General features: G+C 51.3%; 1 protein-coding gene and 1 long non-coding RNA gene across 2 annotated transcripts; both read right to left on the bottom strand.

Moving 5' to 3' along the window:
• Nucleotides 1-240: 240 nt before the first annotated feature.
• RPN1 (ribophorin I) lies at nt 241-12,605 on the bottom strand. The gene is made up of 11 exons (XM_069561236.1): nt 12,561-12,605; nt 11,800-12,468; nt 9,054-9,118; nt 8,225-8,531; nt 6,292-6,501; nt 5,276-5,468; nt 4,818-4,917; nt 4,034-4,172; nt 3,684-3,803; nt 1,796-2,041; nt 241-793 (listed from the first exon to the last, which is right to left on the bottom strand). The coding sequence occupies exons 2-11, from the start codon at nt 12,082-12,084 to the stop codon at nt 611-613; spliced, it is 1,848 nt and encodes a 615-aa protein (XP_069417337.1). The 5' UTR covers nt 12,085-12,468; nt 12,561-12,605; the 3' UTR covers nt 241-610.
• Nucleotides 12,606-21,102: 8,497 nt separating this feature from the next.
• LOC138424333 (uncharacterized) lies at nt 21,103-24,453 on the bottom strand. The gene is made up of 2 exons (XR_011250756.1): nt 21,531-24,453; nt 21,103-21,400 (listed from the first exon to the last, which is right to left on the bottom strand). It is a non-coding gene; the product is annotated as an uncharacterized lncRNA (long non-coding RNA).
• Between the last annotated feature and the right edge of the window lie 1,465 nt (nt 24,454-25,918).

The raw sequence follows: 25,918 nt of genomic DNA, 5'->3' as shown, positions 1-25,918 counted from the left end.
AACTCGTGCCCCGGGTGCTCCACACCCCTCCACACTCGGGGCCTCACCTTACCTTTGTGGCATCAGGGTTCCCAGATGTAAAATGTAACCTATACTCGCCACACAAACTTGCTCCCAGGAGCAAATCCGTCTTTTTTTTTTTTTTTGCAAATCCGTTGTTTAGTGGATAAAAAGCACCTGATGAAGTACTATCCCCAAAGTTAAGAAATAAGTTACGACAGCTTTTCGGCGCAACAAAACCCAAGTTCACAGTCCGAACTTTATTGTCACTAGGTCACACACACTTTAAAAAACACACGCGCTTGTAAAATACCCACACATCAGGAACTATAAGGCTATAAAACAAGGGCTTACAGATGCCAAAAATATCCTAGGATTCAGAATAAACAAAACTCAAAAACTTCTTTGTTCAAAACACAAAGATATTTTGTTTTTCATGACATTTAAGTTTTGCTGTTGTTTTAAAGGGATACTTTAGGGACAAAAATGAAGCTTCTTGCGTTGCCTGAGGCAGGGCCTGACTTCTGTCTTCCTTGAAAGCCTTTTACAAAACCCAGAAGCCGGTCTGTGCTGGCCTTGCCGTTTGCGCCCAAGCCTGCCCTCTGCAGGGCTACAGGGCGTCCAGGATGTGGTCGATCTTGCTGACCAGCTCCTGCCGCTTTCCCGAGATGAGTTTCTCGTTCTCGATGTACGTGTCTTTCTTGAGCTTGCCGGCCACCAGCCGCTCGGCCTCCACCGCCGCCTTCAGGACCAGCTCCTTGACCTGCGCGTCCAGCCTCTGCATTTCACTCACCTGAACGAGGCAAGAGCAGGGCAGGGTCGAGAGTGTCCCTGCACCAGCTGCCAAGGCAGGGACACTGTGGGGAGAGGCCAGCTTCACCCCCGCGAGCCCTGTCCCTTCAGCCTCTGGCCCCGGGGGGCCAGCCCTTTCACCACCCCTGGCCCCAGCCGTGGAGTGTGAGCATCAAGTGTGACAACACGTGAGCCCCCACACGGTGCCGGCACACGCAGGCACTCAAGGAGCATCTGTCCCCCCCCCCCCCTCCCCCGCTGCCAAGCTGGGCCAGGGACCGCCAGGCAGAGCACCGAGAGCAGGGCAGGCCACGGGCGTCGCCACTGACGGGGGTCAAGCCGAGGCCTTCACAGCCACATTCGCTCGACACTCAGCGAGCGTCTATGCACCATGGTGCCGGGCACGAGTCTACGCTCTGGAAAGCAGCAGACGGGACAGACAGGCACCCCGCCCGTGGGAGGCCAACAGGCAGTACCCATGTGAGGACTCGCCTGAGTGGGTCAGAAAGGGCAGGGGCGCTGACGAGACCAGCTCAGGGCGACAGGAGGGGTCAGTGGTCGGGGGCTCTCGGCCTTACCCCCGGGCTTCCCACACGTCACACACGCTCACAGGCTCAGCCACGACGGCTACGAGCTCAGCCAGGACCCAACAGCTCCCCCCAACCCCCAATGTAGAGATGCGGAAACTGAGGCACCCAAGTTAGGTAACTTGCCAGGCTCACAAAGGATGAATCAGAGCCTGGATTTCAAGCCATCATTCAAAGTCTGTGCTCCTCCGCACAGCCCAAGCAGCTGGAAGGGCAGTGCTCCACAGCGGCCACGTGGACAGTGCTGTGCAGGCCCTGAGACCCCAGATCTCACAGCCCCGGGGGGCACGTGCAGCACGGGAACTCAGTGGGAGTGCTCGCCCCCCAAGCCAGCGGTGAGCCGGGGTGTCCCACGCTGTCGGCCACGTGGACCGAGGCGGCATCAAGCCGGGTGCGCGGCGGCGGCGGGCACTCACCTTGTCGCACAGGTCAGAGCCCTCGGCCTTCAGCCTGGACTGCAGCAGCGCCACCTCGCTCGTCAAGGCCTTGTGCTCCGTCTCCAGGCTCTTCCTGCCACTGTTGAGAGTGGACACGTCTCGGGACTGTTTGTACCTGTTGACTGTCTCGTCAAAGTGACGGTAGAGACCTAGTCTCTTGTTGACCAGGGTCAAGACCTGCTCTGTGATGCAAGCCACCTTCATCCTGGCTTCCGCAGCTGGGTCCTGGGGAGAGACACCGTGTGTGACGACATCTGGGCCTGACCCGGTCTGACCGTCACCTCCCGAGGAGCACCCGCCCCAGCTGTGAAGCCAGAAAAGCATCTTCTCGGGAAGCCAGAGGCGCACACTCGCAGACACAGGCGCTGGACGGCTCAGCGGTGGGCAGCACGGGGCCGGGAGATGAGGAGACGGCCACATCCAGGTCCGGCAGGAGACACGGGTGGGGTCAAAGGGGCGCCACCGCCAGGGGGCCCCGCCAGGGCCGGGAGGTGCTGAGGGAGGCGAGAGCCCGGCTCGGCCGGGGACTCTGGGGACCTTTACTGCGTCTCCTCCCGCTCAGCACCTCCACGTGTTTCCAGGGCCTAATGGCGAAGCCCGAGCTCCGTGGCCTCCACAGCCTTTTAGACCTGGCCCTGCACACTCCCCAGAACCTCTCAGCACGGGCCTACTGCACAGAGCAGCGGACAGTGATCCAACAGGCCACTGAATCCAAACAGCCAGCCACGCGGGAAGCTTTTCCTCACAGCGGACAGCGGACTGCTAAGGGGAAAGGCCCCCACAACTGGTAACAGACTCAGACAAGAACCAATAAGGAATACTGTTAACTCACGGGTGAACGTATACAGTATTTACATAGCCTCGAACAGACTGTATTAATTGCAGAGAAAAACAGTAGCTTTTTGGTGAAGAAACCAGACAGGCACCAAGTCATCCAAGAAATCACCACCACCAACCCTGGACCAGCTGACACCAGGTGCCTGCTGACATCACGCACCACAGACATGGCACCAGTTTATCACACTCTCACCAAAAACGTGTAATAGGGATTCTCAGGGAGAATCGCAAGAAACCTAATTATGGATGTTTCAGATTAAAGGGGCCTAACAGCCTCAAGCATGGAAACCACGCGCTCTAGAAGCCGCCCACGCGGCAGTCTGTGCAGGGCTCACATCACGGGACACCATGCTCCCAAGGTCGATCTGTGTGCTCCAGCCACTCGAGGCGGCGCCCGCAGGCTGCACACACGCCTGAGCACGCACGGAAGGGCGGCGGCTCCCCCTCAGATGGTCCAGGGAGAAAATTACAGACAGATGGGGACCAAGTGTTAACTGCTCCGTCTGGATGATGGGGGCATGCGACTTATTTTTACTGTTCCTACAAAACGTCTACATGTAGAATTATCTTAAAACTCAGCATTTTTTTAATTAGTGAAAGAATAAGCAGTTTTTATACCTTAAAAAATGGGCATGTCATCATAAAACCTGGACTCAGCCCTCCCCCGTGACGGGGCTAACTGGCCGCTGCCCGGCGCACCCCCACCCCGGGCAGCCTGGGGGACCAAGCTCCTTGTTCAGAACCACGGCCCTGCTGTCTGCACGCCGCTCCGTCCGGCCAGTCGCCCCCGACCTCCTGCCCGGCGGGGCGCCTCGCTCGAGGCGCTCTGCCCACCGCCCACGCCACGGCACTCGCCGCGGGGCGGCACCCTGCCCCCGCAGCCCCACGCGCCCGTGACGCCAGCAACAGGAGGAGGGCCTCCAAGGTTAAGGATGGCCGGCGCCACCGGCGGGGCGGGGGTGGGGCCCCCGGCGACAGCGTGTCGTCCAGACGGACGCAGGGCAAGCGCGCCACGCAGGCGGCCGGGTACCTTCGTTATGGAGAAGTCTAGCCTGACGTAGACGATGACGGTGAAGAACAGGATGTAGAAGGCGGCCACCACCAGCAGCGGCTCCTGCAGCATGAGCACCTTGTTGAAGGTGTAGTGCACCTGGGGAGGAGGACACTGCTGGCACGCGGCCGCCGGGACGCAGAGCCCGGGGGCAGCGGCCTCCCCAGGCCGAGCGCGCCCCGCCCGCGGCCGCTCCCGGGGTGCAGGCGGGGCCGCCCTGGCGTGCGCGTGTGCCCGCGGCCGCGCTCGGGGCCGGGTGCGCGCCCCCGCCCGCTCTCGGGGCCCGGCGTGCCCTGCCCGGCCGCTCTCGGGGCCGCGCGCGCGCCTACCACGATGTCCTGGATGTGCTGCTCCACCAGGTTCTCCTTGTGGGCCACGATGACCGGGCGGCCGAACGTGTCCAGATAGGTGTAGTGCAGCTCGTCGGGGGCGCGGCTGATCTCGTAGGGGCTGTCCACCTGGATGTTCCTGGAGGGGACCCGGTGGGACAGCCTGACAAACCGCACTCCCCAGCTGTAGCTGGCCCCACAGCGAGGATCCCCAGGCCCAGGGCCCCAGTCCTACTCCTAAGGTCCCATCTGGCCCCCAGACCGTGGGCCCACTGCCAGAAAAGCCTGCCTGGGCACGTTTCGCCCCCCGTGCCAAGGGCAGGTGGCCCACTGGTTTCCACCGGCTGGACTCATGGAGAGGCTGGGCTCTGTCCGCCCCATCCTGGTTCAGCAGAGGCCGTCTTCTGATGAGATCCCTCTCCCTTCCAGATTCCTTGTTTTCTGCTTAAATTGGCCACAGACAGCTCCTCTGTCCATTAACCATGGAACCTGATATACCATATGAGACCCCGCCCTTCTGAACCTGGTGTGCCCAGCCCAGACAGGACAGACTGTCTCCACTGTCCTTTCCTCTGCGAGGAGCGCAGCACAGGCCCCCCGCCTGCCTCAACTCTGCATTCTTTCCTGCTGGTAGGCACCCGTCGGCCTCAGGCCATCACCCAGGCCTGCTGTGGATGTTCCAGGTTAAACCGCCAAGAGCCCCTCCTCTGCACCCTGGAACCCAGCGTCCCCAAGGCACCAAGAGGGCGGGACCAGGAGGGGCGGGAAGGGAGGGCACGCTCACTTGGCCCCTTCCGGCAGGATGATCTTCACGGTCAGAGAGTCTATGACCTGCTCATCAAACACGTGGTCCACCAGCCTCATCTTCAGCGCGTACTGGTCTCCTAAGGGTCGAGCAGACACAGCAGTGAGTGGCTCGTGTGCACCTTTCCAGCAAGTTCTGGAACCCAGGCCCTGAGCACCACAAGAGGAGACAACGGCCACCACCGAGTGCCCGCCGCTAATGAAAGAACACGTCAGCCAACTCTCGCTGAAGGGGCACCCTGTGTCAGACTGGGCTCCAGAGACACCTGCCAGTGTGCTGGAGAGACGGAAGCCACCCGTGAAGAGGGGTTCCCGCTGCCAGCCTTCCCGAGAACGAGAGCGCGCTCCCCCATCAGATCATCACACACGAGGAGAAACCCCCGCAGGAAAGAGATAGGCAGCCTGTGCCTTCTCCAGCCTCTAGTCACTGAGACTGACCCAGGTTGTAGAGGTACTCGTAGCTTGGGAGGTTGTAGCCGACGATGTAATGTGTCTTCCAGCCGCCGAAGAGCGGGAAGCGAGGCCGGATCTCCATCTCTACGGAGTCGTCCAGGACGAGCAGGTGGCTGGTGGACACGTTGCCGATCTCGTCGCGGTAGTACACGTCCTGGGCCGCAGCGGGGAGGATGGTCTGCAGAGAGCAAGCACATTTTTTTGGAGACCCCAGAAAGGGACCGGAGAAGGACCACCGAGCCCAGGACAGATGTCCCGCCCCAAGCCCCTCAGCACAGCACGGCGTAATGAGACCATCTCCGTGTGAGCCACCTCAGGAAAGCCTAACTCCCCCAACAGGCTTCACAGCTCTAGACACCTCATCTGCCTCTCAGTCAAGGTTGGCAAACAGCCAGATTCTCATAAATACCTCTGCAGATGCTAAAGACTTAGTACAAAGCTAAAAATAACCTGTAAGTTGTTTTGCAGGAAGGGAAACTAAAGATGGAAGAAATCACATCAAATCACTAGACGGTTTACGGTTTATTTTTACAAAAGGGGATTCTCCACCTAGTATTTTTTACGATTTTTAAAGATTTTTTTCTTACTTTTAAACTGCTTACTTCCAAATCCGTAAGCATCTTTTGATAATCGAGGGGAAATACAGGGCCTTTGTTTGCTCAGAGCCCTTGTGTATCATGCAGGTACATGAACATATTTCTACGGTTTCATTTATAAGACAAAAGATATAAAACTGCATACAGTATACGATCAAATGTTTTTTAAAAACGATATAAGGAAAAAGAAATACATGTAAGTGTCCGCGATACCAGGGTCTGGTTTTCTTTCTTTTTCCATTATTCCCACTTTCTGTAACAGAAAATGGCCTACTTACATGAACGGGGCTCTTTTGGGGGGAGGGCTGTGCTGCTAGTTCCCCACCAGGGCCTGAAGCTGGGCCAGTTATCTCCCTGACTAGACAGTCACAGTGTCCACCAGGGTCCGGGCCCACCAGCCCACACCTTAAACGAGCGGACGGAGGAGACCCCACTGTCCGGCTGCCTCTGGTAATCGTAGCGTGAGAAAGGCCCCTTGAGCACGGCCCCCGAGTGCTTGAGGTCCACATTCTCCTCCACGGCAATGTTGCCCCAGTGGGAGACCTCGATGACGCGGGTCATGCTGGTGATGGTCAGGAAAGGGCTGTTGTTCTCGGAATGCACTTTGAACGTGTCCTGCAGAGGAAGGAACAAGGAGCTCAAGGATCTGAGGGAATAGGAATCAACACTAGCTCACGGCAGACCGACTGGAGGCGCCGGCACCTCAGCCCCAGGATGGCTAAAAACAGAACTCCACACTCCTTTAAAAATCTTAAGTTGTAAATAAAGAAAAACAGTAATGAGGAAACAGCAATAAATACAAGAGCTAGTGAAGACATGTGTCACCAGTGCGCTAACAAATAGCTTAAAACTGAGCAAGACACACAGCATTACTGACTTTTCTCTCCTGGAGAAGAGTAATCTGGAAACACTCACAGAGGAGACTTTTTAGGACAATGCGCTGTTATACAGCTAACATGCGTGTACATAACAGTTATATAGTTATGCCGGGGAAGGGGGTGCTGAGGGAGGAAGGGGGGCTGGGGGAGGAGACGGGGCTGAGGGAGGGCTGGGGGATGGGGGACAGGAGAGGGGCACTGAGGGGGCAGCACTCCAGACGCAGAATCAGCAGCTTCAGTGTCTCTGCATGGTACCGTATCATAGCTGGGCTTTCGGTGGTGGTCATTTAGAAATGCACAGAAATATTCAATCACCATGTTGCGTAACAGGAACTAATGAAGTGTTGTACGTCAACTAAACTTCAAAAAGCAAAAGACAAATTCACAAAAAAAAGAGACCAGATTTGTGGGCCCCAGAGGCGGGGCGAGGGGAGGGGCAGAGGGAAGGGGAATTGGATGAAGGCAGTCGGAAGGTACAAATTCCAGTCACGACACAAGGAAGTCCTCGGGATGCAGCGCACAGCATGAAAAGCGTGAGCACCACTGCCGTACGTTACATACGAAGCTTGAGAGTAAGCCTGAAGAGTTCTCATCACAAGAAAAGAGTTTCTTCCGCTTAATTTTTTTTTGTATTTCACAGCCCTTCGCCCATCAACTTTATAAACAAAGAACCGCAATTGGAGCCAAAGTCTGAACAGGTGGCTGTTTCTTTAACTTTGCATGAGCTGACAAATGTGTGCTATGCTCCTTATGATGACTGTTTCATGAGGAAATAAAATCACTGCACCGTAAGCCTTTAACTTACTCAGGGCTGTGTGTCAATTATATCTCGATAAAACTGGAAGAAAAAAAAACAGAATACCTTTCTTTCCCAAAAGTCGAAGAAATTGACAAGATGAGGTGTATTTCAACTCTTACAGCTCTGGCCACTTCATTCATTCTATGACTAGATTTTCAAGAATCCAACTGAATTATTAATCATATGTGACTGCAGTTAATGCCAGTACTGACGAGGGTGTGCGGAATCTGGCCGTCACGTACTGCTGGTGCCATAACAAATGGGCTAAATTTTTTGAAAAACCATTTGAAAGTACACCACAAGAGATTTTTAAATGTCCATATGCTTTGCTTTGAGAACTTTTTAAAAAATCTACCGAGAGTATAGAGCGAAAAAGGGGAAAGGCTGGCTGAAGCCTTAAGGTAGAGCTCGAAAGCCACCGACGCCTCTGCCCATGATGCTGTGTCTGCTTCTGCCCCAAGTCCCACCTCCTCTAAAAAGCCTTCCTCAAGCCGCAGCCTCTACCTGAACTCCCAGGAGGAGGGCAGTGAGCCCCACGGAGTCACTTCCCAGCAGGTTAAAATCCTGGGATTGCTTTCACAAAGGGCCCTGGATTCCCACCCAAGCCTCTCAACGAGGTCCCTCTAGGGCTCCAGAGCAGACGAGTGCTGCAAGGGCCCACCTGACTGTAGGCAGGGACGTCGCGGAAGGGGCCGTAATCCAGGAGGTCCTCAGAGCGCGTGGGGTTCCCCAGCTTGGTGTAGCTCTCTACGTTCCGGGAGGCGAGCTTCACACGCATGGTCTGCGTCTTGGTTGGGTAGGGAGAGTAGAAGTAATGGTTCCCCTCAAACACCACGAACTGCTTCTCCGACTGGGTGATCTGGGTTGGGTACGGCTGAAGCACGTGGGTATAAACGGCTTCCACGATGACCGAGATCTTGGCCCCAGGATCAAGAGCCACTGGGAGCTTGACTGTGAAGAATCTCCCGCTGCAGAAAGAATGAGGAGAAACAAGAGACCAAGACACTGAAAAAGAACGGCTCACAGTCTCAGCGGTATCTTGTGCCAAGGTAACACCACTTGCCTCTAAGAGACTACCTTCAACCTATTAATTTAAGCCTTTTAAGACAAACGTTCAGGGAGCTCCCTGATGGCCAAGGGGTTAGGTTCTGGGCTTCCACTGCGGCGGCTCACGGAAGATCCCGCAAGCCATGCAGTATGGCCAAAAAAGCCTCAGACAAAATGAAAACAACAAATGTCTACAGGCTCATCTCAAGGTTGTTTATGAGAGTGTCAAACAACCCAAATGTCCGACAACAGGGTAAGTGCAGAAAGCATCACCGCAGAGCCACACAGTGGAATGCCGGCCGACAGGAAGACGCGGCCAGGCGCGCTGACTGAGGCAGCCGACACGCCGGGCGCGCGCCAGGCCATCCGCTGTTAAGGCTGCTGCCTGCAGACAACGTGCAGCCAGAGGCGGCAGGGCAGACGCATGCCAACGGTCACCTTACCTTTTACCCTTGATGCTGGTTTCTCTTACTTCCAGATTGTTCTCTTCCTCATCCTCTCCCTTCACCTGCAACAGGACAAACGAAGTTATTCTTTGTCTTTTGGCCTCTAAAGTTTGAGGCAGCAATTAACTAACTGCCTGATAATGTCCACATTAAAGAATTCCAGCTGCCAGAACTTTGTGAAAATCGAATTCTGGTTTCAGTAACAATGTTTTAACCAAAATATAGGAACACTTCAAAAGACTGACTTTGGCACTGAATAAACTGTATAATATGCTCCACAAGATCATAATATTTTCCTGAATGATAAAATACATGTGTTCAAATTAAAATTATACTTCCAAATACACTTCACACTCCCAAATATAAAGGCTGGAAAGGTTTCTTTCTGGAGATTTTCTTCTTCATTTACACTCACATATGCATGGGAAAAAAACCCACCATTATTTATTGTTACAGTAGAAAAGTCTCATGCGTAATGAAAACTGACTTTACTTGCATGAAAGAAATGAACAGTGGCGCAAGAAGCGGCACGACACACTCCTTCACCCTGATCCTTCCCCGCAACCCAATGCACAACCACAAAGAGCACGCCAGCTCCAGCAGGCTGCAGGGTCCTTCTGAGGAAGAGCAGGCCTCATCTCGAATGAGACTGTGGAGCAGGTGATAAGGAAAAAACTTATACACCCACCACTATATCTTTGCCAACCCAAACTCCGCCAAAAGAAAAAAATTTAAGACCACCTTTTAGGACCGAAGCAGTGATCCACCCCACTCCAGTACTCTGGCCTGGAAAATCCCATGGACGGAGGAGCCTGGTAAGCTGCAGTCCATGGGGTCGCGAAGAGTCAGAGATGACTTAGCGACTTCACTTTCACTTTTCACTTTCATGCACTGGAGAAGGAAACGGCAACCCACTCCAGTGTTCTTGCCTGGAGAATCCCAGGGGCGGGAAAGCCTGGTGGGCTGCACCAGGCGGGGTCGCACAGAGTCGGATGCAACTGAAGCGACTTAGCAGCAGCAGCAGTGATTCCCCAATAGAGTATATATACAAAGCTATAATGAGAAAGCTATTTGTATTATTTCAAACAGCCTAAAAGTTATCATACGACCATCCTCAACGGAGTCAAACAGCCTAATAAACACGACCAATTTCACTTCTCTGGCTAGACTCTTATCACAATGGGAACATTCTAGTATACTCCTATTTATCAGGAACTCTCACCGTTCAGTTATATGGAGATTTTGTCTTAAGAACTATTCCTCTTCATTTTTAAGTATTTATCAGATTCACTGCCTGAACTAAGAAAAGATAGAGAGACAAAAGATTTCAGATATAGGATGCAAAGGAAAGGAAAAATGTCTTTGGTGGCCAAGGAGACACTGGCTCCTAGTCACTGATCCCCACAGTCCCTTCCACCAGCTTCTGAAAGTCTACATGTAAGGGTGAAGATAATTCCCTGAAAAAACTTCAAGCAACCGCACCAAGACTCCCAGTCAGTTGTTGGAAAATATGCATCGTCTTGGTTAAGTTTATCATCCGGTTATGTCCCCCACTGAGACAGAGGTACAAAAAAGCCTCTCTTTTGGACTCAAAAAAAAAAAAAAAATTGACTCTGGATAAATCTGGTGACCGGACCGCAGGTTTTATACTCCTGCAGAACCCTGCCTCTTCTCACTTAGGCCAGAAGAGGCAGTGTGGTGTGCTGAAGAACACAAATGAAGTCTGAAACAAACTAGCCTAAGGCCTGACTCTACCCTAAGACTGCAGGCAGGGGTTTAAACAACTCATCCCCCAGACTCCAGCCCTCACGTGCAGTTAGAGTACACACCAAAGGGCTGTTGTGAGAGTTAAATGCGAATGTCCTTAAAATACCGACCACAACACCCAACACCAGGTAAATTCTCAGTAAGACACCAGTACAGTAACCCAGGTTCGAAGCAGGCTCTGCAGGCATGATGGCCAGATAGCTTCTGCTGTAGTCGTCTCACACTCTGGCAACCTCGCTGGGTAGGAGGAGCTTTTATAAAATAGGACTTAACAGTTCAGCACATAAAAGTGAAGTTTTAATCCATCCTTCCACAAAGCTTGAAGCAAACCTGTGTCCTACATCATGGAGGAGGCCTGAGAGGGAACAGGAGTCATTTCGGAAGCATGATCTCTATAAAGGCAACTCTACAGCTCCAAGTTCAGAAGTACGACACTGTAATGACTATTTTCCCAACTAATAATTGGGTAACCACTTAATGCATGTTGTCTAATGGGAACAGCAATAAAAGGGAAACCTCTGTATATGTATGTTCCCTACGCCCAAAGCCAACACTGCCTCCTCGAGGGACGTAAAACTGACGACTGAAATGCCTGGAAGAAAAGCAGCCGACTGGGGATCCATTTATTGCTTTACTGTCAGAATGAGAACAGGTCGGGGGAGGCAGAGAACTGGACTTTCCTCTTCTGTACCCTATGACTCGCACGAGTTTTTAAACTAACTTAAAGAAGAGAGAACTGTTTTTTTCAAGAGTTCCTCGCAGCCGTAAGAAATGCGTTCTGTGTGCAACGGTTTCAAAGAGGCACAACCCTGGAAGCAGGAGACCCGAGTTTCCGACCGCTGTGGCCTGGGGCGGCTCCCCGCGTCCCCGCGCTCCGGCCGCGCGCCCCCGCAGGCCCGGGGCCCGGCCGCCCGCGCCGCAGGCCGCTGCTGACGTGTCCGGGGCGGCCGCCGCGCCGCCCCGCCGCCCCGCTCACCTGCACGCCGAGGTGCGCCAGCCGGGCCTCCAGCTCGGGCTCCAGCGCCAGCAGGAAGGAGGCGGCGCGCGGCGAGGAGCCGCTGCCCGCGTGCGCCAGGACCACCTCGGCCGTCACCTTGGCCAGGTGGCTGCTCAGGTCCACCGTGCGCTTCACGTCCTCGTTGACCAGCGGCGGCGCGTCCGAGGAGGCGCGGCCCGGCGCCGGGGCGCAGGCCGCGAGCAGCAGCAGCAGCAGCAGCGGCGGCGGCGGCAGCGGCAGCAGGCGGGCGGCGGGCGCCTCCATGGCCGGGACCGAGCTGAGCCGCAGGGCGCCCGCCCCCCGCGCGCCCGCGCGCGCCCCGCGTCCGCCACGGCGCAGCCGCCCATTGGCCGGCCGGCGCCCAAGATGGCGGCGCCCGCCCGAGGACCCGGTCTCCACGGCAACGGGCTGCCCGCCGAGCGCCTGCCTGCGCGCGGGCGGCCGGCCGAGCGGCGCCTGCTGTCCCCACCGCCGGAAGCGGGGCGCGCGCCGCCGCCGCCCCGGGAAGTGCTGCCGCCGGGTGGGCGGCGTGTTACCTTCCAGCTTAGAAAACGCTGCCCCCGAGCTCTCTGTAAACCTGAAGACACTTGGCGCCGCTCCTGACTGCCTCGAGAAGCGGCTTGACGGAGCTCTGAGCTGCGTGCCCGTCTGAAGGAAGGACGGGAGACGTGCTTTTAGCGGGGAGCCTAGCTTTGGCGGGGAAGAAGGGGAGGGAGGAGGGCTGGAAGACGGTGGGCGACCTGGGCCTTAGAGCTCCGCGGCCCCAGGGACTTGGATCGCTTCCGTGTGTGAGCCGGCGCGCACCAGACATCACCGGTGCTCGAAGGCAGCGAGACCCCAGTCTAGGCCAGACTCGCTCTCCCGGAAGCGGGGGCCGGGAGGCGGCAGTCGCCCCTGAGCGCTGCGGCGCGGACGCTCGGCCCTGGGGGCTCAGAGCCGCCTCGGGCCCCAGCTTCTGCGCGTGTGCGTCTTCAGTGCCTCCCTGGACCCCGGGCGCACGAGCGCTTCTAAAAGACGGAGGAAGCAGGAGCTCATCCGGCTGTAGGCAAGCGTTGCGGGAAGCAAAGTCACTCAGAAGGACAGTGCAGATAGATGGCGGAGTGCGGTTTATTACACCGCCCGGCCCAAGGCAGCGCTCTTAGCCAAGGACCCCGACCAGTTTTTGTGAAAAACCTTATATGCCCTAACTGTACGTGCTCAAACCCACCTCCCCAAATTCCCTGAAACTGGTCTGAACAAGGTAAAAGATACGATCAAAGTTAATCCATGATTCATGTGTCATAAGCCTAGATAGTTACACAGTAGACATTTATCAATAGGCCTGTGGTCATATCCCAATAAACATAATGGAATTTACGACTTTGTTCTGCTACATAGAGAATTAGCATATTCTTTTAGGTGACTGAGAGTCCAAGTCCTGAGGCTCTTTTATCGGGGTTGGGGGGGGGGGTCTGGTTTTCCATTGGTATGTACGTCAAGGCTGTATATTGTCACCCTGCTTAATTTATATGCAGAGTACATCATGACAAACGCTGGACAGGAAGAAACAAGCTGGAATCAAGATTGCGGGGAGAAATATCAATAACCTCAGATATGCAGATGACACCACCTTTATGGCAGAAACTGAAGAGGAACTAAAAACCTTGATGAAAGTGAAAGAGGAGAGTGAAAAAGTTGGCTTAAAGCTCAACATTCAGAAAACGAAGATCGTGGCATCTGGTCCCATCACTTCATGGGAAATAGATGGGGAAACAGTGGAAACAGTGTCAGACTTTATTTTTTGGGGCTCCAGAATCACTGCAGATGGTGACTGCAGCCATGAAATTAAAAGACACTTACTCCTTGGAAGAAAAGTTATGACCAACCTAGATAGCATATTAAAAAGCAGAGATATTACTTTGCCAACAAAGGTCCGTCTAGTCAAGGCTATGGTTTTTCCTGTGGTCATGTATGGATGTGAGAGTTGGACTGTGAAGAAGGCTAAGTGCCAAAGAATTGATACTTTTGAACTGTGGTGTTGGAGAAGACTCTTGAGAGTCCCTTGGACTGCAAGGAGATCCAACCAGTCCATTCTGAAGGAGATCAGCCCTGGGATTTCTTTGGAAGGAATGATGCTAAAGCTGAAGCTCCAGTACTTTGGCCACCTCGTGCGAAGAGTTGACTTTTTGGAAAAGATATCTGATGCTGGGAGGGATTGGGGGCAGGAGGAGAAGGGGACGACCGAGGATGAGATGGCTGGACGGCATCACTGACTCGATGGACCTGAGTCTGAGTGAACTCTGGTAGTTGGTGATGGACAGGGAGGCCTGGCGTGCTGTGATTCATGGGGTTGCAAAGAGTCGGACATGACTGAGCAACTGAACTGAACTGAACTGGTGCCATTTCTATTGACACTGGGCACAAACTTGAGAGTCCACTGGGAGGGTGATCATGTGTGTAGCCTAATGTTCACAGGCTGGCCTAAGATGGAGTCCAGTTCTGTCTGTCTGCTCCTTCATTAACCCCTCCTGATGCTCTTAACTCCTAGTATGAGCATCACTGATAGGAATATATTACACCCTGTCTCTCTGACCACCAATTTGGGAGAACACCGCCAACCTTTGGGTTACAAAGTTCATAATACATTGTAAAATGCAGGGTCCACAAAGCAGAACTATCAAGGCAACTATAACAATGGTTAATATAGTTTTCCACCAATTGTCCTTCATCCAAGATAGAACCAAAGTCCAGAAAGGAATGTTTCCATTCGACAGTGCTTTTACCTGCATTTTCACGTCATCTAAAGCAGCTGATACACTGCCAGGCAAGCCAGGAATGTATACACAGCATTCAACCCTGGTTATGGCACAGGTCCCTCCTTGAGCAGCTGTATGTCCAAAGCCATTCTCTTTTGCATTACCGCTCTTCTCATTTGGACTTGCTCTTCATTTAAGCCTTGGATGGCTTTTGTGCTATCTAGCAGGGCCTGTTTTGTGAAATTAGTCAAGGCCTCTACTTCAATCATAACATCTCTTGTCCCTATAGAGGGTACGAATAAGGCAGCAATATACTCATACCATTGAAACAGAGACCTTGTCCACCTGGCATGTAAATAAGTAGATTTACCAGGGCTTGTTGTAGGTTAGGCTTTATGGTGCCATGGGCAAAAGCGAATCCCAGTGTGCAGCAGCCTACCCAGCCGATTGGTAGCCAAGGCCAAAGGTTAGGCCCACAAAGCCATTGGGTTCCATTGGGCGCTACCCAGTGGATTCCAGCGTTATATTTCCAATCAGAGCCTGGCCAATGGATGGACTGGTTGTGGTGATATGTGACCTCAATGTTTGTTTACATTGTTCAGGGGATAGGTATCCCATAGATTTTAGTTCTTTCAGGTCTAAGGGATGGTCACCAAACCCTACCCTATGTTCTTTTTGTTCCCAGCGTATAGCGGTGGGAGTAATTAATTGACCCTTTTCTGGGGTCTTCCAGAAATATTCATCCCAGACTTGGTAAAATTGTTCAACATACCTAGAGGCTTGTCCTCCCTTGCTGGTCAGGGAGCCTTTTTCCTTTTTGCTCTTTAAATATGAGGTAGAGGCTTTTGTTACTTCTGTGAAACTGGCATTTATATAAAATGTAACCCCATGACCTGGGTCTATTGACTGTAGGTCTGGTTTACACCAAGAGAGCAGAGAGAGATTGTGATTGGCAAGAGAAAGGAAAGTCTCTTTTTGTCATCCCAGAAAAGACCTGAGTGGTTTAAAATCTCCCTGGTGGAGACACCCACCAAGGAATTCCATCCATCACAGACAGAGGCAGAGCCCCACACACCCAGCAACTGGAGGTGTTGCGGAAGTCTGCGCAGGAATGTGCCCAGGAGATGAAAACATTGTCCTGAGTTGAAACGGAAGTTGAACTCAAATCACGTGGATGAGGCCGAGCGGCAGGAGTTGATTGTGCGGCCTCATCCTGAAGGGGCTCGTCTGGGATCTTTTCTTTCTTCTCCTGAAGGATGGGCTTAGTCTCTCGAGGGTCAGCGGGGTCCCTCTGTGTAGTCCACTCAGCGTTTCCTGGGTCTGCGTGGTATGCTCTCTTCACCCTCGTGTGAGGGATCCAAGCGGCAATACCTGCAACTTTAACTGCGGTAGGGGTAGTTAGAAAAACAGCATAAGGGCCCTTCCACCGAGGGGCTAGGGAATCACGTTTCCAATCTTGACCCATGCTTGGTTACCAGACGTAAACTCATGAATCTGTTCTCCCAAAGGGAACTGCACTCTTTCTTGTACAAACTTAGTTACCTGACTAATTATCTTACCTAACTGCTCCATCTGCTGTGAAGTCCCATCCCCCCTCACCTGAGGCAGATTGGTTGATACCTGTTTTATTATGGGAGGGGGTCTCTGTATACAGTTTCGTATGGAGAGTAGCCATGGGACCGTGGGGTCATCCCGAGTCTGAGCAGAGCCGTCGGAAGCGAGTCCACCCAGGAACAGTCTCTATGATCCATTTGGAGAGTGTCTCTTTCAGGGTCCGGTTGGTCCGCTCCCCCATGCCAGAACTCTGGGTCTGCATGCAGTGTGCAGCATCCATTTCATGTTCACAGTTTTGCTTACTTGTTGTCCTACATCAGCTATGAAAGCCGGGCCATTGTCCAATCCAATGCTGGTAGGAAATGCAAAGCTGAGGACTATCTCCCTAAGCAGGCACCGGGCTACTTCTGATGCTCTTTCACTCTGAGTAGGAAAAGCTTCTACCCATCCCGAGAAGTACATACCATGACCAGCAGGTAACGGTAGCGTCGGCGAGGTTTCATTTCAGTGCAGTCCGCTTCCAGGTGTTCAAAGGGCAGCGTGCCTTTCAGCTGAATCCCCGGAGGTTTCTGTCTGTGCCGAGAGGCAGCACTGACCTGTGAGCAGGCAGTGCACTTCTGAGATTCTGTCCTGCATAGGGAAGAGAGGCGGGGAACCAAGAAATATTTTCGAATTAGCTGTTCCAGTTTATCATGGCCCAGGTGGGTCGCTTGGTGTGTTTGGCTTACCAGAGTGGGTGCCAGTTCCTCCAGTACCAATAATTTGCCACTTGGCTCTTCCCACCATCCCTTTTCAGTCTTAATAGCCCCTTCCACTTTGGCTAGTTGGTTTGGGGCTTCAGTGTATTTTGGAGAGTCCAACGCTGGCTCAGGCAGTTCTGCCAATAGGAGTGTTTTAATAGGGGCCTCACTTGTGTTCCCCATGCCCTCGGCTGCTTGTTTAGCGGTCTTATCTGCCTGTCTGTTTCCCCGAGCCTGGCGGGTATCCTCTTTTTGATGTCCTCTGCAGTGTATGACTGCAACCTTTTCTGGTTCCCAGACAGCATGTAATAGGGTCAGAATTTCTTTCTTATTTTTGATATCTTTTCCACTAGCTGTCAAGAGGCCTCTCTCCATATATAGAGCTCCGTGTACATGTTGTGCGGCAAAGGCATACCTGGAGTCGGTGAAGATGTTTACTCTCTTGCCTTTTGACAGCTGGAGTGCTCGAATCGAGGCCCGTAGCTCGGCTCGTTGAGCAGACCAGTGTTGTGGCAAGGAGCCAGCCTCGACGGCGGTCTTTTCTGTGGCCGTAGCGTAAGCCGACAGCCGCTGTCCTTGCTTTATCAGGCTGGTACCATCAGCATACAGGACCCAGTCAGGGCCCGGAATCGCTTGGTCTCGGACGTCGGGTCTCTAGTGTAGACTTCTTCCAAGACTTCCCCACAGTCATGAGGAGGTTCACCCTCTCACTGGAAGGAGTGTGGCTGGGTTTAAAGTCTGGCAAGGCTCAATACGGAGGCTGGGGTTTTCACACAACAACCCTTGAGATTGAGTAATCCGGGAGTTTGATAGCCATTTGTGGGGATCTCCTCGTAAGACTGCGTTGACCTCGTGTGGGACTCTTACGACCAGACCTTGGCCTAAAGTCAACTTAGTGGCTTCTCGTGCGACTAGGGCGACCGCGACAACGGCCCGCAGGCATCCTGGCCACCCGGTGGCGACATTGTCAAGCCGCCTGGAGAGAGAGGCTACAGGCCTGTCCCACGTCAACACTGAGTTAACACTCCCATTTCTGTCTTGCCCTTTTTGGTTACTCATAGAGGAAATGGCTTGGCAAGGTCTGGCAGCCTTAGTTCATCACAGGCTTTTTGTTGTTTTTCAGTCCAATTTAGTGGATTTTCCTTAGGCCCTGTCAGTTCATATAAAGGCTGGGCCATTTGGGAATATCCTGGAATCCAGATTCTGCAAAACCCAGTAGCTCCCCAAAACTCCCAGGCCTGCCGATGAGTCTTAGGTGTTGGGATTCTCAGGCTCACCTCGTCTCTGGACTGGTCCAATAACCTTGTGCCCTACTGGGCACTCGGGAACATAGAGGAATTCATGAGGCACCTGGTGTCCCCCCATCTGGCGTTTTCTGGGCCGGCAAAATGATCTAATCCTGTCTTCTCCCGATACCCCAGTTACAGTGCTAGTCTTTTTGGACAGTGGTGCCACAGGCTTTGTTACTACTGACAGTTCTGCTCCTGTATCCACCAGGAAGTCACTGTTTTGGTCCCCCACGTTTAAGGTTACCACAGGCTCTGGGGGACCTGAAATCTCTGAGCCCCAGCAGTCCTTTAGCTTCCAAGTCAGCAAGTCCCACAACCGTGGGAGCTTTTTCTTCCCTCCTTGCCTTAGGGCATTCATTCTTCCAATGGCCAAACCCTCGGCACCAGGCACACAGGTTTGGCTGTAATGGGGCCCGGGGCCTTTGCTGGGACCTGTTGAAGGGCTGTCCTGTCCCTGGAGCAGGAGGCGGTTTTCCTGGAGGGCCCAAGATAGACTTTCCTGGTGCAGCGGCTAGCATTGCAAATCTCCAGCCTGTTCTCTTTTGTTCCTCTTTATATTTCTTTCCATATTTCTTTTTTATTTCTGTGTCCCTGTTCAGGAACACTTTTGTCTGCTATTTCAATTAATTGGGAGCTGGACATGGATCGCAGCCCTTCTGTCTTTTGAAGCTTTCGTTTAATATCAGGGCACGCCTGCGAGATGAACCCTGAGTTTACAACAATCTGAGAGCCCGCAGCTTCCGGGTCTATAGGCGTATGAAGTCTATAGGCTTCGAAGAGCCTTTCATAAAATTCAGAAGGCGATGCATTCCCCTTCTGAATTAGCCCAGCAGGTTTGACGTGTCCGTTGGCTTACGGGCTCCCCTCTTCAGCCCTTGTATAATGGCTGCACTATATCTGTCTAGCTGAATCCTCCCTTCTTCTGTATTATAGTCCCAATTAGGTTTATCAGCAGGGAAGGCCTGTTCTATCTGCTTTTCTAGGTTTGCAACACCTCCTGGAACCATCTCTCATAACCATTGTTTTGCTTCCATATTAATCCTATGCCTCTCCTCAGTACTGAAGAGAGATGTCAATAATTGCATGACCTCATCCCAAGTTGGTTGATGGGTGCAAAAGATGGTTTCCATCAACCTAGTCACAGCTTGTGGCTCTCCTGAGTAAGTGGGGGGGGGTATGCTTTTGTCCATTCAGTGTCTCAGCTGATGAGAAGGGCTGGTAGTAATAAGCTACAGGAGCTTGATGGGAATTACCGTCCTCCCCTTGCACCGGAGGTTGCTGGGCTTCTCTGAGAGGCCTCTGTGGTGGTGCCTTTCCCTCCGGCTCTCTGGCAGAGCACAGCCTCTGCTTAACTCGTGTCTCCCTTCCCTTGTACAGTAGTACTTCCTGGGAGTGGAGGATGGAGCTTGGGGCATATGACGTCAGCAGCGGTTGAATCCGGTGGGTTGTAGCCTGTTATCCCTTCAACTAAGGCTGGAGCTTGCCGGAATGGCGGCTCTACACCCTGTGGGACTCTCGGGAGGACTGGGGGAAGTGGAGACGCTGGGAGGCTCACCGGCCTCTGGTCAATTCCCTGTGGGGCGGCTCTTGGCCCCGCAGGAGCGGTGGTTGCTTGGGATCACCATCCAGGATGGTGGCGGGGGAAGTTCCTCCCCCTCTGGGTCCAGTAAGATTTCCTTTTCATCGTTGGTTACTTTTTGAGCCATTAATATCTTTCCTTCCCCACTATGGATATAAAATAGGGCCCATTTTGGGGCGGGGTGTCCTGGGCTATCCCTAGCCAGGAGTCTATGTGTGGGAACTGATCGGGGGTCCAGGTTTTCCTGTAACTATGGCACAGACTGTCTGTATTAAATTTAAGTCCACGGTACCCTCTGGTGGCCAACTGACTCCCATTGCAGGCCATTCGACCTCGCAGAGAGTGCGGAGTCGGCTGGGTGTCATCTTTGTCCCGTAGATTCTGTCAAATCACTTTCCGAAGTTTTTAATCACATTTTCTAGTACAGTTGCCTTAGATGGCGCTTCCTCCCATTTTTCTTACCTTCTCATTGATGGTTTAGACGTCATTCTTGTGCCGGCGGGCTTCATTGGATGAGGATAAAAACACAGATGGGTTAGATACCCCACGTCCCAGGCTTCTCCTGGAAAGGCCAGTTTGTACTCTCTGATGCCCTTTTTTTCTTTCTGTCCTAACTAGTTTGAGGGATTGGGGGTTTCGCAGCAGACAGGGCACCTCCTGGGGGAACGTAGAATACGCGCACACAAGAACCCAGTTTCTTCTAAAATTTCCTGGTGATCGCTTCGTAATAATTTCCCCTGAGACAGCATGGACACACCTCCTAAATGACCTCCACAAATTCCCTTGCTAAGCCCTAACACGCTCTTGACCTGTGTACAAAGCCATCACTGCTGCCTGTCTATTCCAGGCCCCTGTGGGTCTGTGCCCCTTCTAGTCCCTCCCAGGGGGGTGATCAGGCCCCCTCTTCCACCCTGCCGGGTGGGTTCCTCCTCACCTGAGCGATCAGTTCCCCTGCTGCTGTCTACTACCTGCTAACGTGAAAGGTTCGGGCGTTGAGAGGCAGAATCCTTCCAGAAGGATTCCAGAAGGCGCCTTCCCCCGTCCAGAAGCTTCAAGCCACAAGGTTGTGGAGCAGTCCCAAGTGGGACTCGTCTCCTCAAAGTGAGGAGTTTCCCGGCCAATGCACCGAATGTTGTAGCCGCGTGTTCCGGGCAGCAAACTCACTCAGGACGAGGCAGATAGCGGAGCGCGGTCTGTTACGCCGGCGGGCCCAAGGCAGAGTCTCCTCTCAGCCAAGGACCCCGACCAGTTTTCGTGAAAACCTTATATGCCCTAAGTGTACACGCTGAAACCCACCTCCGCAAATTCCCTGAAACTAGCCTGGACAAGGTAAAAGAGAGATACGATCAAAGTTAACCCATGATTCATGTGTCATGAGCCTAGACAGTTAAACAACAGACATTTATCAATAGGCCTGTGGTCATATCCCGATAAACAATGGAATTTACGACTTTTTTCTGCTACATAGAACATTAGCATATTCTTTTAGGCGACAGAGAGTCCAAGTCCTGTGGCTCTTTTATCGGGGGTCTGGTTTTCCATTGGTGTGGCATTTCTATAGACAATGGGCACAAGCTTCAGAGTCCACCGGGAGCGTGACTGTGCCTAATGTTCACAGTCTGGCCTAAGATGGAGTCCAGTTCTGTCTGTCTCCTCCTTCAATCCTACCCGGCCATTAGTAACCTGGGGTCAAAGTCAAAGACATTATAAGTTAAAAAAACTACAGATCAGTATGTTTTATGAATATATATGCAAATATTTTCAATAGCATATTAGCAAACCAAATCCAGCAGCATATAAAAATAATTATTACCACGATCAACTGGGCTTTCCCAAGAATATGAGCATGGTTTAACTCTCCAAAGTCGAGTGACGGGGCTACCCTGGTGGCTCAGCGGTAAAGAGTCTGCTGCCAGTGCAGGAAACATGAGTTCGATCCTTGGTCCCAGAAAAATCACATGTGCTGTGGAGCAAATAAGCCCAGAGGCTCCAACTATTGAGCCTGTTCAGTTCAGTTCAGTTCAGTCGCTCAGTCGTGTCTGACTCTTGGCGACCCCATGGACTACAGCACCTCAGGCCTCCCTGTACATCACCAACTCCTGGAGCTTGCTCAAACTCATGTCCATCGAGTTGGTGATGCCAACCACCCATTTCAACCTCTGTTGTCCTCTTCTCTTGCCTTCAATCTTTTTCAGGAACAGGGTCTTTTCAAATGAGTCAGTTCTTCACATCAGGTGGCTAAAGTATTGAAGTTTCAGCTTCAGCATCAGTCCTTCCAGTGAATATCCAGGATTGATTTCCTTTAGGATGGACTGGTTGGATCTCCTTGCAGTCCAAGGGACTCTCAAGAGTCTTCTCCAAAACCATGGTTCAAAAGCATCAATTCTTTAGGGCTCAGCTTTCTTTATAGTTCAACTCTCAAATCCATACATGACCACTGGAAAAACCATAACTTTGACTAGATGGACCTTTGTTGGCAAAGTAATGTCTCTGCTTTTTAATATGCTATCTAGGTTGGTCATAACTTTTCTTCCAAGGAGCAAGTGTCTTTTAATTTCATGGCTGCAGTCACAATCTGCAGTGATTTTGAAGCCCCTCAAAATAAAGTCTCTCATTGTTTCCACTTTTTCCCCATCTATTTGCCATGAAGTGATGGGACCAGATGCCATGATGTTAGTTTTCTGAATGTTGAGTTTTAAGCCAACTTTTTCACTCTCTTCTTTCACTTTCATCAAGAGGCTCTTTTTTAGTTCTTTGCTTTCTGCCATAAGGGTGGTGTCATCTGCATATCTGAGGTTATTGATATTTGTCCCTGCAATCTTGATTCCAGCTTGTGCTTCATTCAGCCCAGTGTTTCTCATGATGTACTCTGCATATAAGTTAAATAACCAGGGTGACAATATACAGCCTTGATGTACTCCTTTCCCTGTTTGGAACCAGTCTGTTCCATGTCCAGTTCTAACTGTTGCTTCCTGACCTGCATACAGATTTCTCAAGAGGCAGGTCAGATGGTCTGGTATTCCCATCTCTTTCAGAGTTTTCCAGAGTTTGTTGTGGTCCACACAGTCAAAGGCTTTGGCATAGTCAATAAAGCAGAGCAGATGCTTTCTGCTACTCTCCTGCTTTTTCAATAATTCAGTGGATGTTGGCAATTTGACCTTTGGTTCCTCAGCCTTTTCTAAATACAGCTTGAACATCTGGAAGTTCATGGTTCACGTACTGTTGAAGCCTGGCTTGGAGAATTTTGAGCATTACTTTACTAGCGTGTGAGATGAGTGCAATTGTGCGGTAGTTTGAGCATTCTTTGGCATTGCCTTTCTTTGGGATTGGAATGAAAACTGACCTTTTCCAGTCCTGTGGCCACTGCTGAGTTTTCCAAATTTGCTGGCATATTGAGTGCAGCACTTTCACAGCATCATCTTTCAGGATTTGAAATAGCTCAACTGGAATTCCATCACCTCCACTAGCTTTGTTCGTAGAGATGCTTCCTAAGGCCCACTTGACTTTACATTCCAGGATGTCTGGCTCTAGGTTGGTGATCACACCATCATGATTGTCTGGGTCATGAAGATCTTTTTTGTACAGTTCTTCTGTGTATTCTTGCCATCTCTTCTTAATATCTTCTGCTTCTGTTAGGTCCATACCATTTCTGTCCTTTATCAAGCCCATCTTTGCATGAATTGTTCCCTTGGTATCTCTAATTTTCTTGAAGAGATCTTTAGACTTTCCCATTCTATTGTTTTCCTCTATTTCTTTGGACTGATCTCTGAGGAAGGCTTCCTTATCTCTCCTTGCTGTTCTTTGGAACTCTGCATTTCTCCTTTGCCTTTCTCTTCTCTTCTATGCACAGCTATTTGTAAGACCTCCTCAGACAACCATTTTGCCTTTTTGCACTTCTTTTTCTTGGGGATGATCTTGATCCCTGCCTCCTGTTCAGTGTCACGAACCTCCGTCCATAGTTCTTCAGGCACTCTGTCTATCAGATCTAATCCCTTGAATCTATTTCTCACTTCCATTGTATAATTGTAAGCGATTTGATTTAGGTCATATCTGAATGGTCTAGTGGTTTTCTCTACTTTCTTCAATTTAAGTCTGAATTTGGCAATAAAGAAGTCATGATCTGAGCCACAGTCAGCTCCCGGTCTTGTTTTCGCTGACTGTATATAACTTCTCCATCTTTGGCTGAGAAGAATATAATCAATCTGATTTTGGTATTGACCATCTGGTGGTGTCCATGTGTAGAGACTTCTCTTGTGTTGTTGGAAGAGGGTGTTTGCTATGACCAGTGTGTTCTGTTGGCAAAACTCTATTAGTCTTTGCCCTGCTTCATTCCATATTCCAAGACTAAATTTGTCTGTTACTCCAGGTGTTTCTTGACTTCCTACTTTTGCATTCCAGTCCTCTATAATGAAAAGGATATCTTTTGGGGGTGTTAGTTCTAGAAGGTCTTATAAGTCTTCACAGAACTGTCCAACTTCAGATTCTTCAGCATTACTGATAGGGGCATAGACTTGGATTACCATGATGTTGAATGGTTCACCTTGGAAATGAACAAAGAGATTATTCTGTCGTTTTTGAGATTGCATCCAAGTACTGCATTTCAGACTCTTTTGTTGATTATGAGGGCTACTCCATTTCTTCTAAGGGATTCTTGCCCACAGTAGTAGATATAATGGTCATCTGAGTTAAATTCACCCGTTCCAGTCCATCTTAGTTCACTGATTCCTAAAATGTCGATGTTCACTCTTGCCATCTCCTGTTTGACCACTTCCAATTTGCCTTGATTCATGGAACTAATGTTCCAGGTTCCTATGCAATATTGCTCTTTACAGCTTTGGATTTTACTTCCATCATCGGTCGCATCCACAACTGGGTGTTGTTTTTGCTTTGGCTCCATCTCTTCATTCTTTCTGGAGTTACTTCTCCACTGATCTCCAGTAGCATATTGGGCACCTACCAACCTGGAGAGTTCATCTTTCAGTGTCCTATCTTTTTGCCTTTTCAAACTGTTCATGGGGTTCTCAAGGCAAGAATACTGAAGTGGTTTGCCATTCTCTTCTCCAGTGGACCACATTTTGTCAGCACTCTCCACCATGACCCGTCTGTCTTGGGTGGCCCCACAGGGAAGAGAAGCCCCAGCAAGACTGTAGGTGCTGGAGCAGAGGACTCCGGGAGTTGGTGATGAACAGGGAAGCCTGGCCTGCTGTGGTTCATGGGGTCACAGAGAGTCGGACACCACTGAGTGACTGAACTGATAACGCTAACATAGAAATGAGAGAGCGATGATGATTCCAAGATAAACGAAAACTGAGATAATTTGTTGCTAGCAAACCTGCATTCCAAGAAATAACAAAGGGAGTCTTTCAGGCTAAAGTGAAATGATGCTAGTCAGTAACTTGATTCCAAATACAGGTGAAAAGAGCACCAATCAAGATAAATGTAAGCAATAACATAATGTACTTTTGTTTGTAGCTTTTTTATAATTCTACTTTGCTTAAAAGAGACAACTGCAAGGGGAATTCCCTGGGACTCTTGGTACTTTCACTGCCAGGGTCCAAGTTCAATCCCTGGTTGGGGAACTAGGGTCCCACAAGCCAAGTAGCACAGCCAAGAAAAAAAAAAAAAAGACAATTGCACGAAGGATTAATTATTCACGTTATGTGGATACAAGCGGAAAGGCCTGATGTTCCTGCTTGCTTTGGTTAGTGTTGTCCAGTATGAATGTCCGGGACGATATTTGGCAATTTCAGTGTTGGACAATCACAGAGAAACAGGATGAGGTTTCCTCACTTCATTTCTCCTGCAACAAGGTTGCAATATCTGTGATGTGCACACCTGGCTTAACAAACCTTGTATATTTCCAGAGGACAGAAACAGCATCTCCCCTGGGTCATGTGATGAGGATGAGGGTGAAAACTGACTCAGACTTGCCTGTAACCACTGTACCTCCATTAAGGTGCTAACTCATCACCCATGTAGGTAATTTTCCTACACAGAAAAATACAAAGGTAATTTTCCACTTTAAAGAGACGTCTCCTGAAGCCCTGGAATGCATCTAATTTCCAGAAAGAGGAAGCTACCCTGATGGAAATCGAGGCAGTCTGATTGCTGGTTTGAAGCAAGGTAGAGCAGGTAATCTTATCTACTGCTGCTGCTGCTAAGGCGCATCAGTCGTGTCCGACTCTGTGCGACCCCATAGAC

Source organism: Ovis canadensis, chromosome 19, assembly GCF_042477335.2.
Source record: "Ovis canadensis isolate MfBH-ARS-UI-01 breed Bighorn chromosome 19, ARS-UI_OviCan_v2, whole genome shotgun sequence".
Classification (NCBI taxonomy): Eukaryota; Metazoa; Chordata; class Mammalia; order Artiodactyla; family Bovidae; genus Ovis; species Ovis canadensis.
This window is presented reverse-complemented; position numbering and strand designations above follow the sequence as displayed.

Coding starts and splice junctions, on each gene's coding strand:
- RPN1 (XM_069561236.1), bottom strand. CDS start 12,084: ATGGAGGCGCCCGCCGCCCGCCTGCTGCCGCTGCCGCCGCCGCCGCTG. Junction 5,469..6,291: donor CCTCCGTCCGCTCGTTTAAG/GTGTGGGCTGGT, acceptor TGCTCTCTGCAG/ACCATCCTCCCCGCTGCGGC. Junction 4,173..4,817: donor ATCCTGCCGGAAGGGGCCAA/GTGAGCGTGCCC, acceptor GGTCCCCTCCAG/GAACATCCAGGTGGACAGCC.